The sequence below is a fragment of the Suricata suricatta genome, chromosome 4 (assembly GCF_006229205.1).
Source record: "Suricata suricatta isolate VVHF042 chromosome 4, meerkat_22Aug2017_6uvM2_HiC, whole genome shotgun sequence".
Lineage (NCBI taxonomy): Eukaryota > Metazoa > Chordata > Mammalia > Carnivora > Herpestidae > Suricata > Suricata suricatta.
The window spans coordinates 1,046,888-1,064,208 of record NC_043703.1 but is presented as its reverse complement, the minus strand read 5'-3'; the positions used below and the strand labels follow the sequence as shown (position 1 = coordinate 1,064,208).

At 51.5% G+C, this 17,321-nt stretch overlaps 1 protein-coding gene across 1 annotated transcript in view; it reads right to left on the bottom strand.

Moving 5' to 3' along the window:
• The window catches only part of TUBGCP3 (tubulin gamma complex associated protein 3), a 68,359-nt gene extending 68,087 nt beyond the window's left edge, over positions 1-272 (bottom strand). Inside the window, exon 1 of the mRNA XM_029938393.1 lies at positions 42-272. Coding sequence (XP_029794253.1) covers positions 42-117 — 76 coding nt within the window. The 5' untranslated portion in view covers positions 118-272. The remainder of the gene's footprint in view (positions 1-41) is intronic.
• Positions 273-17,321: the final 17,049 nt, after the last annotated feature.

Below are 17,321 nucleotides of genomic sequence, written 5' to 3'. Positions count from 1 at the left end.
GGACGCGCCTCGGCCCCGAGCCGCCGGCCCAGCCCCGCTACCTTCGCTCCTGCCCAGGATCCGGCAGCACAGGTTCTGCAGCAGGACGTTCGGTGACTTCTGGTCCGGGGTCGCCATCCTCGCCTGCGACGGCCCGCGGGGGCCCTGCGGAGCCCCACGCCCCACGTCCCGCGCCGCGCAGGCTCCCAGCGTCCCAGACCGGCTACGGCCTCCCGGGCACCGCCGGCGGCAAGGCCGCCATTTTAACGGAACCCGCCGAAACCGCGGGTCCTTCCCACAATACCCCGCTTCTTCCGGCCGCTCGGGGCGCTGGTGCGCCGACCTGAGAGTTCCCCGCTCCGTCCGCGCGCGGTCCCCGGAGCGCAGCTGCCACGCCTGGAGGGTTCCGGTGCCAGCTGCTCCAGCTGCTCAGACCCCATGGTCCCAGGCACAGGGTCGGGGTGACCCCCCTCCCCGACAGTGCCCGGCACAGGCCTCGCCCACAATCCCTGATGGAGGGTCCTGTGGCACAGATACTCCAACATCCCTCAAGTCAGGAAGGCCACTGATTTGCTCTGTGCTCAATAGCATCTTTATAATCCATAATTTATTTTTAATTTTTAATGTTTATTCTTGAGAGAGAGAGCATGAGTGTGAGCGGGGGAGGGACAGAGAGAAGGAGACACAGATTGCGAAGCAAGCTCCAGGCTCTGAGCTTTCAGCACAGAGCCCAACGGGGGCTCAAACTCATAAACTGGGAGATCATGACCTGAGCTGAAGTCGGCTGCTCAACCCACTGAGTCCCCCAGGCATCCCCCATAATGTTTTTTGAATATCATTGGCTCAAGTTACACTTTTGGTGGAAGAAGTCTGTTTGAAGGAGTGCAAGGTTTTATGATTTTTGACATTTGGTTGACATTGGCACCAGCTAACTTTCTAGGTTTTCACAGATAGCATGTGGCTATTCACAGTCCCTAACCCCAGTCCCCTGGCGCTTCAACTTGTCCCAGGAAACTGGTCATCCGAAGACTAAATCAGGCAGATGAAGACTGAGAGGCGGAGGCTTGAAGAGGACAAGCAGATCAACAGGCCGTCACAAGGCATTTGAAACTCCATTGCAGACACCTGCACACAAGTGCGGGGAGTGGAGGCCACCGGCACTGAGAAATCCCCCACCCAAGGACAAATGAGCCAGTCCACACGCCCACTGGTCAAAGATGTGAGATGCTGGCGGCCAGGAACTGTGCGCTTCCCAGACTGTGGCCAATTAGACAAGGGCAACTCTTACTCCGCTCCAGACCAGTGTGTCTCCTCCTGAGAATCTGGAATAAAGCTGAAAAGAGCTTATATCCCCAGGGGGCCTGCACGGTACCACAGGGAAACAGGCACCTCCCAAAAGTCAAGTGAGCTGAGCACAAGAGGAAAACAGACCCCTTCCCCCCAGGCTGCAGGAAAACAGCAGCCTTAGAAATGGGACGCCCGAGACTTCCGCTGCAGATGACGCCTGGATGAGGGGCCCTGAAGGAGGGCCAGGCCCTAAACCAACCTGCTTTCCTGGCCGTGCAGTTAATACCCACCTTGTACACGTGAACTCTGGGAATAGAAAAACCGGAAGCGCCCCAAGACAAAGGCCAAGCAGGTGTCTGAGAGAGGTTACTGGAAGGCCAGCACCTCATGCCCAGAATGGAGCTGCAGTGTCGGATGGTGGCGGGCGACACTGGCTCTCCAATCTCCCAGCGGTCCGCTATGCACACCCGGTTTCTTAGGTAACGGAGCCTCAGTCACGGTCGTGACACCTGCATCACAGCACTGAGATCGTGCGAGGCACAGCGACGGAAGGAGAGGGGACAGTGCGTGGCCCAGCAGAGTGGCCACGGTGCCAGTGTGTCCTGCCATCTCCCATCGCTGAAATTTACCTGGAGGCGCCTTTGCTTTTCCAATTTGAAGATGGAAACACAGTAACTAAAATGCAATGTGGTGGGCATGTAACAGGGATGTCCCAAGAATTGGCAACTCAGATACAACACTGAGGACCCTACATTTTAAAGAAAGCCACGGATGCGACCTCAGGATCGGTAGCTGTGGCCAAGCAGACATGGCTAATTCCACAGCATTCACTCCCTTCCACAGCTGATCTGTTGGCCATGGAGGAGAAGAGGGCTCTGGAGGTCCCGAGACTGTTTCAGGGACGCCAGGGCGCGGAAGAGCCGAGATGTCCGGCTCGGAAGCCTCAAGGAAAGTCACGTGTGTGCCTTACAGATGACTGATCTCAGACGCCCACGCAGAGATGGCATCGACGGCCCCTCAGGGCTGGCCTGACGGGGTGTGGCCACGTGTGGAGCTGACCCAAAGGCGCTTGACCTTGTCCTGATCCCTCTGCCGTGATTCCAATCCAGGGTGTCAGAATCGTCCGTTGGGGGCGGGTGAAGGGAGAGAGAAAAGGACAAATGTCACCATCTCCCCTCAGGCGCCTCAGGCTGGTGACACCTGGATGGGCAGGGATGAGGCAAATCCCTGAGCATCAGGCTGGACGCCACATGGGAGCTTTGCATCCGGCTCGATGAGACTTCATCAAACCCAACATGACCAACAAGCCACAGATGCCTCGGGTGCCACTAAGGACCAGACAGGGAGAAGCTACCCAACTAATCCGGGGAATTTGCCTGGCAAAAAAAATACTTTTTTGCAAAAGTATGTTTTTGGCAAAATTTTGTAGCTGGCAGAATTCTACTTGTAGTGTTTAGGCCCTAATGTTAGACCCCCTGAAGGCAGGTCCCTGATGCTATGGTGTAGGAAACAACCCTGGGGCAGTGTTCACATTTCTGGCCTCCCAGAATCGTCACCTGTTTGTGTCCCTTCCTGTCATCTCCGGACAGACCCTCTGGTTTGCTTCTCCCTGTAGGACGCAGGGAGGGCTGGCTCCCAGCCGCAGCCTCCAAGGCCTGGCGGGTGCCTCCGGGCGCTCGAGGGAGCAGGGAGCTGCCGTGCTGGGGGACCAGCCTCCCTGCGGGTCAGACCACAGGGGCAGGCCACATGGGAAGGGAGGGACCCTGAGACGCCAGGCGGTGAGGGGAGCCAGCTACGCCAGTGTCCCTGCGAGCCGGTCCCCTGCTGTCACGCCAGCGAAATGCAGCCACATGAGGGACTATGTGCAGAGTAAACACAAGTGCCTGCTGCGTGCACCCAGACTGTGGAATTGTTGGCAAAGAAAATACTCACCGTCCTCGGCCCTTACATTTGGGGACGGTTTGTCACCCGTCAGAGAGCACTAGTGTGCACGGCGTTTGCCTGCAGGGTTCAAGTGTGGCTGCGTGGAGGATGTGCCTACCACGCCCTCTCTGCTCTCAGAGCCGCCGGCTGCCCTGCCCTGACCTGCCCTTCACCTAGACGCCCCTGCACTGCAAGCCCCCGGGAGAGCTGGCCCCCTGCAGGTTCAGCCGAAGGAGTCTCTGGTAGGGAATCGGAGGTCAGAAGGAGAGGAGGGAAATAATCACCCCACCGTCCGTGCCGGCGGCTGCGCGTCCTCTGCTGCAATGCCTGCCACCAGCCTGCTCCTTTCATGTTCCAGCCTCCCCTGTGCAACTCTGCTCGCCGATCTCACCCCTGCTGGAGGATTCCAGAACCTGGGATATGGTAACATCTCTTCTAGCTGTCTCTTCAGCCCTATGAAAGGTAGCCACTTTCTGTCCTTGCTAATCTCTGAGTTCCTCACCTCCTGCTGCAGCCACCCACGGGGCTAAGTCCCCACGTTAAGTCCCCTGCATTGCCGGAGGGGGTCCTGTCTTGCAGACTGGTCCCCACTGTCCAGTCCTTGCCAATAAGGAGTGATTCCAGGGCAGAGACCTTCAGCTAGGGTTCCAGAATGGGGTCGCTCACATCTAAGCTTAGATACATTAGGATCCTTTTGAAGGCGGAATCCATCACAGGTTGAAGCACCAACACAGACTTCTATTAGCACTGGCTGATAGCAAGACTCTGGGAAGTTAAGTAGCTGCTGTCGTCAGATGCCTGGGCAGCTCGGTGGGCGGACCGGCCCCAGGGTATGATGGGCGGACTGGCCCGGGGTACATTCGAGATACCAGGGAGCAGCTTAAGGTACAGTCATGGAACCAGACAGATCCCATAGCAGCCTTGAGAGAAATCTCTTACTTTTTTTAAAATATTTTTTTCATTTACTTATTTTTAAGTAATCTCTACACCCAACATGGGGCCTGAGCCCACAACCCCGACATCAAGAGTCACGTGCTCCACCGCCTGAGCCAGCCAGCACCCCAGGAATCCCTTGTCCCTGCACTTGCAAACTAGCCAGAACTGAGGATCAGACTCCAAACCGCAAGTTGCAAATTATGATCCAAGTTGGACACGCGGTCCCGCCGAGACTCTTCATCAAGGGCAGTCATCAGTGGAGAAGCGGGACCCTGACATTTGGGATGGAGGCATTAGAATAAATGTGAAATCCCAGATCGGCAGGACTTTCGAAAACAGCGTAAAACCTCTCCTCTGTATGCAGAGAATGGCCTTGAAATCCTTGATTTCCTGAAGCAATTAGAACAGACATTCTCATTAGCAAGGAAAATGGAATTCCACAGGATTCAAGTAATCCAGATGAAGGAATGAACACGTGCCCCAGAGAAACAAAAATAAAAAATTGACCGTCCAAATAAACCAGGCGGTAGACGTGAAGTGTTGTCCGGTCTTCAAAATGGCCTGCCGGGGCAAGAGCACGAACTGATATCAGCCTGGAATAAACCAAGGACCTAAAACCACTAAAGAAAGAGTAAAATATTGATCATTACCAAACTAAAAGAGGAGAACCTAGGATAAAAAATTTTCATCTGCAAAACACAGAAACACACATACAGAAAGAAAAATAAAGGTGGAGCAGGAGGGACACGAGAAGGCAACTTAAGGTGGTATAGTTAAGCCAACATGTCTCACAAAGGGTAGAGGAGGTTAAGCGTCTGACTGTTGGTTTCAGCTGAGCTCATGATCTCAGGGTTAGAGGTGGAGCCCCGAGTCAGGTTCTGCACTGACAGCACAGAGTCGGCTTGGGATTCTTTCTCTCTCCCTCTCTCTGCCCCCCACCAGCTGTCTCTCGGAAAGAAATAAAACATTTTAAAAAATTTAATTTTCTCGGGGTGCCTGGGTGGCTCAGTCAGTTAAGCATCTGGCTTCAGCTCAGGTCACAATCTCGCGGTTTGAGTGAGTTTGAGCCCTGAGTCAGGCTCTGTGCTGGCAGCTCAGAGCCTGGAGCCTGCTTCGGATTCTGTGTCTCCCTCTCTCTCTGCCCCTCCCCTGCTCACTCACACCCTCTGTCAAAATAAATAAACTTAGGAGACATCACATCGAATGTGCGAGCACTGGGTCCACAGATGTGAGCTGCGATGCTGGGTACTGCATATCCAGGCTGCGGTCTGTTAGCCTGACTTCTCTCTGTTGGTGTTGACCTTGAGCACCGCCTGAGCCCGTGTTGGTCAAGTTTCTCCAGCGTAAACTCAGGCGCTTTCTCACCCTTTCCACGCTGTGCAGCGCCCTCACGCGAGAGGCGTGGGGAGCCGTGCTCCGCCTCCTACGTGAGTTACAGGAAGCTGCTCTCCGTGGAAGGCTAGTGTATCCTCCCGTTTACTCGCTTAGTAGTTCACTTCAGTCGGTGGGTCCTGAGGGATGTTCGTGCTATACTCTGGGTTTCGCTCCGACCCTGCTCCTCGTTTTCTCACACTCGCCAGCCTCGACCCTCCACAGCTCTTTCTGGTGGCTCCTGTCTCCCTTTGACATTCCCTCATCCTTTTTAGAAACTAACTAGTAGACTTCGTGTTTTTTACTACCATTGTAGATTTACAAAAATATTGAGTAGATCGTACAGAAAATCCCGCATGCCCATCCATCCCTGGCACGCCGCGGCCCCTGCTGCTACCATCCTGCATCAGTAGGTTTATTTGTCACAATTAACGAACAGGCTAGACACACTGTTCGAACCCAAGTCCACAGTCTGCGCCGGGAGATGGGACGCTGTGGTCACGCACCCTGGCTCACGTTGTCTGTGAACAGACAAGGGTGTGTGGGTGCCCTGGTGGCACCTGGCCCCTGGCGCTCACAGTCCTGTCGCCCCGGTGACTGGGCGGCTAGATCTAAGGTCCTTTTCTGTTCTGTCATTCATGTCACATTTGACCTTGCACGGAAAAGGTGCGTTCAAGCCTCCCGAACTGGAGGTTTGTGATTAATGCAGCTTTGGGCTACCCACATCCTCTCATGCCTGATTGATTGAAACTCCTGAGCAATCTTTCAAATTACAATTAATTTACAAATTGATATTCACATTCCTCTTCTCAGATCATAATGATTTATCGTTCTGACATCAGATCAACAGAAAGAAACTCCAATTAGGCTTTGAAAACTCATATATTTCAGGAAAATGTCATTTGCTTGTTGTAAGTAGATGGATAAATTACTTGAGAAGTCAGGAAGTCTTTTGAGACACTGTCCTTTTGTTATCTTGTTTTATGTGCACGTGGTGTTTCTTCTTACACTTTTTAAAAATTGAAATTGACTTTCAAAGGTTGACAGCTGACAGGCTGTGCTATAAATACCACCAGGACTGAAGACGCTGTTTGCCCGTCTCCACCTCAGCGGGGTCTCTGCTGCCTCTTTCCCAGAGCTGTTTTTGCTTGTGTTCTTTTATTACTTAGGTCTGTGTTTACAGGTTTTTAAAAAATTGTTTAATGTTTATTTATTTTTGAGAGAGAGAGAGCACGAGCAGGGGAGGGTCACAGAGAGAAAGACACAGAATCCAAAGCAGGCTCTAAGCTCTGAGCTGTCCGCAGAGAGCCCGACGTGGGGCTTGAACCCACGAACCATGAGAACGTGACCTGAGCCCAAGTCGGACCCTTAACTGACTGAGCCCCCCAGGTGCCCCTATATTTACAGTTTTTAAAGTAGAGTACATTTTTTAGGACAGTGGTCAACTGGAAGATTGTTTCTTTGACTCCAAATGTATTTTTAAATAATTTTAAAACACTATACAAAAGGAAATATAAGTGACTTTTCATGGTGGTGACGGAGCATCTGTTTGAGGCTGCTCCTCACAATTCCCCATTTAATGGTGCCCTGACCGTGAACTTGTTGACTCATACACTGGTGGAATGTTGCCGCTCTGTGCTCTGGCACCTGGTGGGGTAGGGCGGTTAGTCATCCCAGAGACAGAGGCAGGGACTGGGGAGAAGGCTGTGTCTCCCAACAGGGGAGTCACATCTGGAACGTGGGGGTCTCGGGTCAGCAGGGGCTAGGGCTGGTGGAAGATCAAAGCTACCTCAAAGATTAAGGACAGGACAGCACCATTCAGGCTGAGGGTGACAGTGGGTGTGGCCCCCCCGGACAGGTCCCCGGGGCTTCTCTCTTCATTAAAGCCCCCCGGCCAGGCTCCCCCTGAACATGGCTTGGTCTCCAGGGCAGGGTTCCAGGGCCCCAGCCAGAGTGCCAGGACCCAGGCTGTCTGTCCAGACCCACGACTCCCAGGCCCCGTGGGGCGAGTCTGCCGGGAACGGCGTGGCCTCCAGCATGTGGGGTTGCACACTTACACAAGACCACTGCAGCCACCTCGGTGTCACGGCTCCCTGGAGGGAGCTGTGGGGGGCTCCGGGCCCCGTGTCTGCATGGGTATCGCGGGCTCCGCCCCCAGGCCCCACAACGCACAGGGCAGTGGGGTCATGACACTCTGCAGCAAGCTGTCACGTGAACTTACAAATCACCTGCCCAAGGCCCCAGCCAGAGGAGACCCAGGGATCAAGGCCACGTTGAAGGCCCGGCAGCTGCTTTCCAAAGGACGCCTCTGCTCCAAAGCTGTTTTTGACTGATTCTCATAACCAGTCTCCAAGACTCCAGCCCTTTAGTCCCGAGGAACTGGAGGAAAGCTGCTCAGGTGAAATCTGATAACGCATTTGAAAAAAAGAAGTTAATTAGTTTTCCAGATGAGCGGAGCGCTTTCTCCGAGGGCTTGAACAAATGCCCCCCAGAGTTAATAATGGGCACAGGAGCCTCTCGGCCACAGAGCCTCCAGCCGTGGGCTCTGCAAGGGGCCAGGCGGTGGGCGAGGCCTCACAGGCGCTCTGAGCCACGGAGATGGTGCTCGGTGACTGATCACACATGAGCGACCTGGACGACTCATTTATTTCTGTCAATGTCTACTCTCCGTTCCCCTGGCGGCTGCGGAATCCAGGTCAGGTCCGCCGGGAGGAGCCGAGCACTCGCCCACGGCCACGTCTCACTTGCTGTGCCTCCCGCACCTGCTAAACGCCCGCCGACCCGCCCTCAGAGGCGCCGTTCTTGCCGATTTAACATAAAATCAGCGTGGACGTGCCCTTGGCGGTGCAGCTGGAAGGGACAAGGCACAGAGTCAACACCAAGCCCCATCCCGGGGTTTACACACTTTAGACAAACCACCTCCTTGCACGGCTCTCCGCCAGCATTTAACACGGAGCGTGTGACACAGACGTGCGAGAGCCGCCTGGACGCTGCCCAGCGAGGTCTGCACGCTGAGTGTCCCCGTGTGCACCTGCCGAGAAGGTGCCCGGGCCGAGGGGCGGACCCGTGGACCACGCGGGGCAGGCGGTGTGGCCACCGCTCCGGCCTCCTCCTAACCCAGAAGACAAGAACTGCGGTGTCTTACTAATTTCTGATCCTGCAAAAAGCAGCCAGTGAGCGTGTGCAGGAGGTTTGAGCCCGCCTCGCGGCCCTCCTGCGCCCCCCTCCCACCCCACCCCTGTCAGGGACCACGGGTCTGCACACGACAGCGCTGTGTTGTCCTGTGTTATAAGTGGGGCACGGCGGCGTTTGCTCCGTCTGTCACTGGGTCTTTATTCTCTCCTGACAATTTTATTTAACTACTAATTCTCTGTATTTGGTAGATTTGTTTTGCCTCATTCTTAAAATTCAAGGCTATGGAGAATTCAACACAACAATCCTAAATGCTAACGACATCCACGACCTGATCATGCTTTTTATCTTCGGTTTACGGAGTGGGGTCCAGACCCCTGCGGCGGGAAGGGAGAGGAAGCAGCTGAGGAGCACGGGGACGGAAGAGGCCCGCTCGGCGGGGCCATGCTGGGGTTCTGCTTGCGGCCCTGAGATTTCACCGCAAAACTGTCCACCTTCTCTGTTCAGGGAAAGCTTCCCCCTGGGGCCCCACGGCAGATTTCCAGGTAAACAGCCCACCGCTCAAGCTCTGTTTCCAGAATTCCAGAAAGCATGTTAGTGATAAAATAATAGGATTCACCACCTTCCTGTGAGAAAAAAACCTAGTCCAATTCCGAGGGTCTTCTCTACTTCCTGTGAGTCTTGTTAGGCCCCACCCTCCCCCAGCCCCCAGTGATGGACTGTTTCCCCCCAGTGAAGGGTGCTCCCCCCCTCCCCGTGATGGGTGCTAAGTCTTGTTTCAGCTGAGTCTTCCTACATTTTTAACCTTTCTTTTTAAAAAAAAATTTTTTTTGTTTATTTTTGAGACAGAGAGAGAGAAAGAGTGAGAGAGTGAGGGGGGGGGGGCAGAGAGAGGGAGACACAGAATCTGAAGCAGCTCCAGGCCCTGAGCTGTCAATGCAGAGCCTGATTCAGGGCTCGAACCCACAGACCGCGAGATCATGACCTGAGCCGAAGTTGGATGCTTCACCAACTGAGCCCCCCAGGTGCCCCTAACCTTTCTTTTTAGTCTGTGAAACTGTCTGCATATATTTTTATTTTATCGGCAATATTATATACACAACTCTCAAAAACTTAATTTTAAATTCATTTAATTAACTAATTAAATTAAAGGCAAAAATAAGCTATTGGGACTAGACCATGATAAGAAGCTTTTGCACCATTAACCAAACAATAGACAGCCTGTGTAACGGGAGGAGATATTCACAAATGACGTATCCAATAAAGGGTTAATATCCAAAATATATAAAGAACTTAGACAGCCAAATACCCCCCCAAAAAAACGCAAAACCAACCAACCAAACATCAAATAATGTGACTGCAAAATGGGCAGAGGACCTCATTCGACATTTCTCCGGAGAAGACATCCAGATGCCACAGGCACGAGAAAAGATGCCTCATCGTCAGGGAAACACAAACCACACCACAGTGAGATGCCACCTCACACCTGTCAGAATGGCTGACATCAAAAAGACAAGAGAAAACAAGAGTGACAAGGGCGTGGAGAAACAGGGGACTCTGGTGGGAATGCAGCCCGCCGTAGCCACTGTGGAATTCAGCATGGAGGGTCCCCGAAAATTTAAAAATAAAATTACCATATGACCCAGTAATCCCACGACTGGTATTCACCCAAAGAAGACAAAAGCACTAATTTGTGGAGACACATGCACCTCGGCGTATTGCAGCATTGTTTACAATAGCCAAGACGTGGAAGCAAGCTGAGTGTCCGTGGCAAGACGGGAGGATGGAGAAGGTGTGGTGTAAACACAGAGGAATTACTCGGCCTTAGAAAGGAGACCTTACCATTGTGACAACATGGATGGGGCCACAGGTGCAGTATTGAGTGAAATCTGTCATACGGAGAAAAGATAAATATGATCTCAGTTATATGTGGGCCCTAAAAAGCAAAACAAATGAACAAACAAAAAACAGAAACAAAATCCTATGTATGGAGAACAAAATGGCGGTTGCCAAGGGAAGAGAAGTGAGGGACGAGCAGGTGGGTGAAGAGGACTCACGGGGAAAAACGTCCAATTGAACTTCCATCACAGCGAGTCGTGGGGTGCCTGGGGGGCCCGGTCGGTGAGGCGTCTGACTCTAGATTTGGGTTCAGGCCATGACCTCATGGTTTGTGAGATCGAGCTCCATGTCAGACTCTGCACTGAGAGTGTGGAGCCTGCTTGGGATTCTGTGTCTCCGCTCTCTGCCCCTCCCCCACTCAGGTCCGCGCATGCACGTGCACACACAGGCATGTGCACACAGACACACACACACTCTCTCTCTCTCTCTCTCCCTCTTAAAATAAATAAACTTAAAAAACAGTAGAGCAAGCGAGTCGTGGAGATGGAAAGTGCAGCACGTGGCGTAGTCGATGATGATGTGTGATGTGGCGTGATGACAATGGTCACCCCCCCCACCCCGTGCTGAGCACTGTGTAAAGTACAGGACCGCTGGGCACCGGAAGCTATTACACTGTGTATCAACTGTACTTAAATGATAAAAAGTAATTAATGTTTTCTGTTCCCACGAAAATGAACATACAATGAAAAATGGAGAAACCCCAAAAAACTACCTAAAGGGTAACAGACAGGCACAACCGCATCCCCAGGGGAGGCCACCGCGAGTGGTTGAGTGCCACAGGCCCAGCCCTCTCTGTGTGCGTGTGGGACACACGGACTCCGCACAGGCTCATCTGGGACCTCCTGCCCCTTTCACCATTCTGTTCCATGCCTAGAATCCACGTCATCAAAGGGGCGTCTGCATCAGATCCTGTCCTGACGGGGACACCCTAATCTGTGTCACTAACTTCCCTCTTCATATTCTTGGACATCCAGTTTGTTTTCAAATTTTTCTTTCTTACATATGAAAACAAACCCATCTTAAAATAGCTTTGGACCCAAATCACTGGCACAGCCGGACGGTAAATCCATGAATTTGGACTGAACAATCACCCTGAGCCTTTACCAAAAATGTTCCTTGAAGCTGAATTTCTCAATTGGCCAATCAGAGTTCGTACAATCTGGAGACGCTGCAGTCTCCCTCCCTCCACAGGACCCTTCCCAAAGGTGATGGGTGGCGCCGTGAGATGGAGAGGGACGGGGCTGGGGACCAGGGCACAGACCGCAGATCCCGACTCTGCCGTCGGCCGTCTGTGTGACTGCGGAAGCGCACAGAGACGCCCTAAATTGTGGTCTCCTGACAGCCCAGTGCCCGGCGCAGGCTCAGCAAGGATGAAATGCTACGCAAACCAAAGTCTTACCGACGACACTGCGCGTCTGCCCTGGGCTGGACCGACAGGCACAGATGAGAGGTTTTCCTGGCACGCCCCCCCGGCAGGGCCTGCGACCCCTCTCGGGAAAGAGGAGGTCCAGGCTCTGAGAAGCCGCGTGCTTTGCCCGAGTTCTCACGCCGGAGATGGCCAAACCGCGGCTGGAATTCAGGAGCCCTCCTGCTGGCGGCTCACAGCTGATTATACCTTTGTAACAGGAATGTAAGTGACTGGTTGGACTTTAACTGTAAAATCCTTATCTGAAAAAGACTGCTCCATAACATGCATTCAGACTTATTTTAACATCTGTTTAAACCTCAGGAGGCAACGAACCCCATATGAGACTGTATATTACAATCTTTACCACGTCGCAAAGCTCCTACTTCTTTTAGAAAATAAGATTTATTTTTCTTCCCAGAGAGGAACTGTTTCCTAACCCCGAAGTCTCTGATGTCAGTTTCTTTGTAATTCTTTATTATTATTATTACTGTTGTTGTTGTTAATTATATAGTTTTATTTATTTTGAGAGAGAGTGAGCATGTGCAGGGGAGGGCAGAGAGGGGGAGAGGGAGAGAAGTCCAAGCAGGTTCTGTGAGGTCACCGCGAAGCCTGACACGGGGCTTGAACCCAGGAACTGTGAGATCATAACCTGAGCCACAGTCAGAGTGGGCACTGCCCCCGCCCCTCCTTGTGATTCTTTGTTCCAGGAAACGACCTGGGAGTCTGGCTGCAGGACACAGGCAGAAGTATTTTGGACGTATCTTTGCTGCAGAAACACACCCTCCCAACTGGGAACAGTGTCTCCAGACGGAGGAAGCAGTTCAGAACGTCTTCACCTGCGCCCGGCGGCTCCGTCGGTTCAGCGTCTGGCTTCAGACTTCAGCTCAGGTCATGATCTCACAGTTCGTGGGTTCGAGCCCCACATCAGGCTCTGTGCTGACAGCTCGGGGCCTGGAACCTGCTTCGGATTGTGCCCCACCCCCCCACCCCTCCCTGGCTCATGGTCCGTCTCTCTCTCTCTCTCAAAAATAAACATTAAAAATTAAAAAAAAAAAAGGAAGGTAAGTGCGCAGAGGGCCAGGACGGGAGAGGAAAAGGCCCCCGTGCTGCCTGCCGCCACCGCCTGGAGGGCCAGACACCTGCTCCACGGGGCCCAAGTGACCTGGAGCACGGCCAGTTGCGGCCTGTCCCTGCGCAGAGCGTCCCGCCGCGCGGCCTCGTGCTGCCCTCTGCCGGCCAGAGCGTGGAATTGCTACCGGAGACCTGGAAACTGCAGGTGGGCTGAACCCACTTGTCTTGGCGAAGGATCCGGGCGGCCTGTACCGCTGATGAGGTCTCATAATCCCGCAGCGGGGCTCCTCCACACAGGCCCTCAGGCTGCGCCTCACTGAGAAAAGCTGCTGTCCCCATAGTCCGTCTCGTTCTCAGAATGCTCGCAAGGCAGGTCCACTGCGTGATGGAGAAGAGGAAGCAGGAGGCAGCAAAGGGCGCTGCAAATTTCTTCAGAAAGGCTGTGCTCCGCGCTCCCACCGCCCGGGGTCTGGGCAAGCTTGCCCTTCTGTCTGCAGCCTTCTTGGCCTTAAAATAGAAGGAGCACATTTGTTTCTTTGCAAGATTGTGAAAGGTTTCGGTAAGTTAATGTTTAAAAATACAGGTACTTGGGAAGCCTTTGAAAATCGTAGCCATGAGAGTGTTTCCGGAATGTCTGCTAGCGGATTTCCGTGTTTGGTTTTTCCCACATGACAGTGAGACACCGCAGGAGCCTCGCGTCGTCGCACCTCAGAGTTACAGCTGCGGGGACATCGTACTGTTTCGTGTATTAAAATTTTATCGGAGACAAACTGAAAAGTAGCAGGAGGCCTAACCACATACAATTATTTCCGTCGTAGTAATCCACGAGCAAAGGCTTGTGCAGGGTAGCTTCATCTACGTGGTGCACAGCTCACCCTCTGGGTGTCACTACTCACGCGGCATGTGAGTCCCGCGGAGATCACACGTCCCCGTGCCACGCCCATGTTGTACGCGCACCCCAGTAATGAATTAGTGCATTAATTAAGACTGCATTGTGTGCATCTTCCTTTTGAGACAGAACATTCCAGGTTCACAGGGTGAGACCCTAACGTTGAATCCAGCTCTGGCCACCAAGTGCACGCCTCTCGGGCTCTGGAGAGCATGTCTGAGTTGGACGTGTCCCAGCCCAGCAGTGCAGAGACCTCGCACCAGCCGGTGGGCCCCGGCCGGCATCAGGTTAAGTGACCAGCACTGGCCCCTTCTCTCCCTGGCCACAGGAAGGACCACTGTGACGTCAGTCACCACGTCGATTGGGGTCCACCTGCATCTCGGTGCCTTCCACCTGCACACATGGAGTAGGAAGTACACGTCCGGACTGAGTTTTCCTGGTTTTGAACACATGCTTACCAAGATCTTGCACCTCGCTGCATGAGGAGCAGACCTCAGTAGCACTGAGAGAGCTCCAGAGCTAAATTGGCACTGGAATGACGTGTCGCAAAAGTGACAGTCCCACTTGGTCGTGGTGAATAATTCTTTCTAAAATCTTTTGATGTTTATTATTTTTGAGAGACAGAGACAAAGCAAGAGCAGGGGAGGAAGAGAGAGAGAGAGACGGAGGGAGACACAGAATTGGAAGCAGCTCCAGGCTCCGAGCTGTCAGCATGGAGCCCGACACAGGGCTCGACCCGTGAACCGTGAGATCATGACCTGAGCCGAAGCTGGACGCTTGACTGACTAAACCACCAGGCGCCCCAGTGGTGAAGAATTCTTTTCATATGTTGTTGGGTCTTGTTGGCTAGTGTCTTGTTGAGGATTTTTGCATCCATGTTCATCAGGGAAATTGGCCTGTAGTTCTTTTTTTAGTGGGGTCTTTGTCTGGTTTTGAAATCAAGGTAATACTGGCCTCATAGGATGAGTTTGGAAGTTTTCCTTCCATTTCTATTTTTGGAAGAGCTTGAAAAGACTATGTAGTAAGTCTTGAATAAGTGTCTGGTAGAATTGCTCTGGAAAGCCAGCAGGCCCTGGACTCTTTTTAGGGGGGAGATTTTTGCCTACTGATTCAATTTCTTTATTGATTATGGGCCTGTTCGTATTTTCTATTTCTTCCTATTTAAGTTTTGGTAGGTTATATGTTTCTAGGAATTTGTCCATTTCTTCCAGATTGCCCATTTTATTGGCATATAATTGCTCATAATATTCTCTTATTATTGTCTGTGTTTCCACTGTGTCGGTTGTGATCTCTCCTCTTTCATTCGTGACTTTATTTATTTGGGTCCTTTTCTTTTTCTTTTTGATCAAACTGGCTGGGGGTTATCAATTTTGTTAATTCTTTCCAAGAATCAGCTCCTGCTTTTGTGGATCTGTTCTGTTGTTGTTTTTTTGATTTTGATAGTATTGATTTCTGCGCTAATCTTTATTATTTCCTGCCTTCTGCTCCTTTGGAGGTTTTATTCGCTGTTCTTTTTCCAGCCCTTTAAGGTGTAAGGCTAGGCTGTGTATCGGAGACCTTTCTTCCTTCTGTAGGAAGGCTGGGGTTCCCAGGTATGTCCCTCTTATGATCGTCTTTGCTGCATCTCAGAGGTTTTGGGCTGCAGTGTTATCGTTTTCATCAGCTTCCATGGACTTTTTAATTTCTTCTTTACTTCTTGTTAAGCCCATTGTTCTTTAGTCTCCAAGTAATTGTTGTCTTTCCAAATTTTTTCTCGTGGCTGATTTTGAGCTTCATAGCATTGTGATCTAAAAATATGCACCGTATGATCTCGGTCTTTCTGTACTTGTCGGGGGCTGATCTGTGTCCCAGCACGTGATCTATTCTGGAGAATGTTCCATGTGCACTCGAGAAGAACGTGTATTCTGCTGCATTAGGAGGAAATGCTCTGAATGTATCTGTTAAGTCCATCCGGTCCAGTGTGTCATTCAAAGCCATGGTTTCTTTTTTGATTTTCTGTTTAGATGATCTGTTCATTGCTGTAAGTGGGGTATTGAAGTCCCCTACTATTATGGTATTATTATCAAAGAATTTCTTTATGTTCGTGATTAACTGATTTTTATGTGTGGGTGCTCTCACATTTGGACCATATATATTTACAATTGTTAGGTCTTCTTGGTGGATAGATTATGATATAATGCCCTTCTTAATCTCTTGTTACAATTTTTATTTTAAAATCTAGATTGTCTTTTTTTAATTTTTTAAATGTTTATTTATTTTTGAGAGTCAGAGAGACAGAGCGTGAGCAGGAGAGGGGAAGAGAGAGAAGGAGACACAGAATCTGAAGAAGGCTCCAGGCTCTGAGCTGTCAGCACAGAGCCTGACGTGGGGCTCAAACTCACGAACCGCGAGATCATGACCTGAGCTGAAGTCAGCTGCTTAACCGACTGAGCCCCCCCCGGGCGCCCCTAGATTGGCTGTTACAAGTATGGCTATGCCAGCTTTCTTTTGTGGACCATTAGCAGGATAGGTGGTTCTCTGTCCCCTTATTTTCTATCTGAAGGTGCTTTTAGGTCTAAAATGGGTCTCTTGTAAACAGCACCTGGACGGATCGTATTTTCTTACCCGTTCTGTTACCCTTTGTCTTTTGATTGGCATCTAGAGTGAGGACTGAAAGATGTGAATGTAGTGCCATTGTGTCGCTTGTAGAGGTGGAGTTTCTGGTGGTGTTCTCTGGTCCTTTCTAGTCGTTGCTGCTTTGGGTCTTTTTGTTTTATTTCGACTTTTCTCCCCTCAGAGAGTCCCCCTTATAATTTCTTGCAGAGCTGGTTTAGTGGTCACAAACGTCTTTAGTTTTTGTTTGTCTGGGAAACTTTTGATCTCTCCTTCTATTTTGAATGACAGCCTTGCTGGATAAAGAATTCTTGGCTGCATATTTTTCTGATTCAGCACATTGAATATATCCTGTCATTCCTTCCTGGCCTGCCAAGCTTCTGGCCTGCTGCAAACCTGATCTGTCTTCCCTTATAGATTAAGGATATTTTTTCCCTTTCTCCTTCCATAACTCTTTCCTTGTCTGTGTATTCTGTGAATTTGACTATGTTCCTTGTTGGTGGTCAGTTTTTGTTTAATGGAATGGGAGTTCTCTGTGCCTCCTGGATTTTGATTTCTATGTGTCTTCCCCTGGGTTAGGGAAGTTTTCCGCTATGATTTGCTCACATAAATCTTCTACCCCTTTTCTCTATCTTCATCTCTGGGACCCCTATGACTCGGAGGTTGTTCCTTTGTAATGAGTCCCTGGTTGCTCTAATTCATAAATCCTGCCCGTTTGCTTTAGTCTCCCTCTCTTCTTCTGCTTCAGTGTTCTCCGCAAGTGTGTCCCCTACAGCGTAGATTCCCGGCTCGCCTCAGCCATCCTCGCCGCGTGGCATCCATTCCAGATCGCAG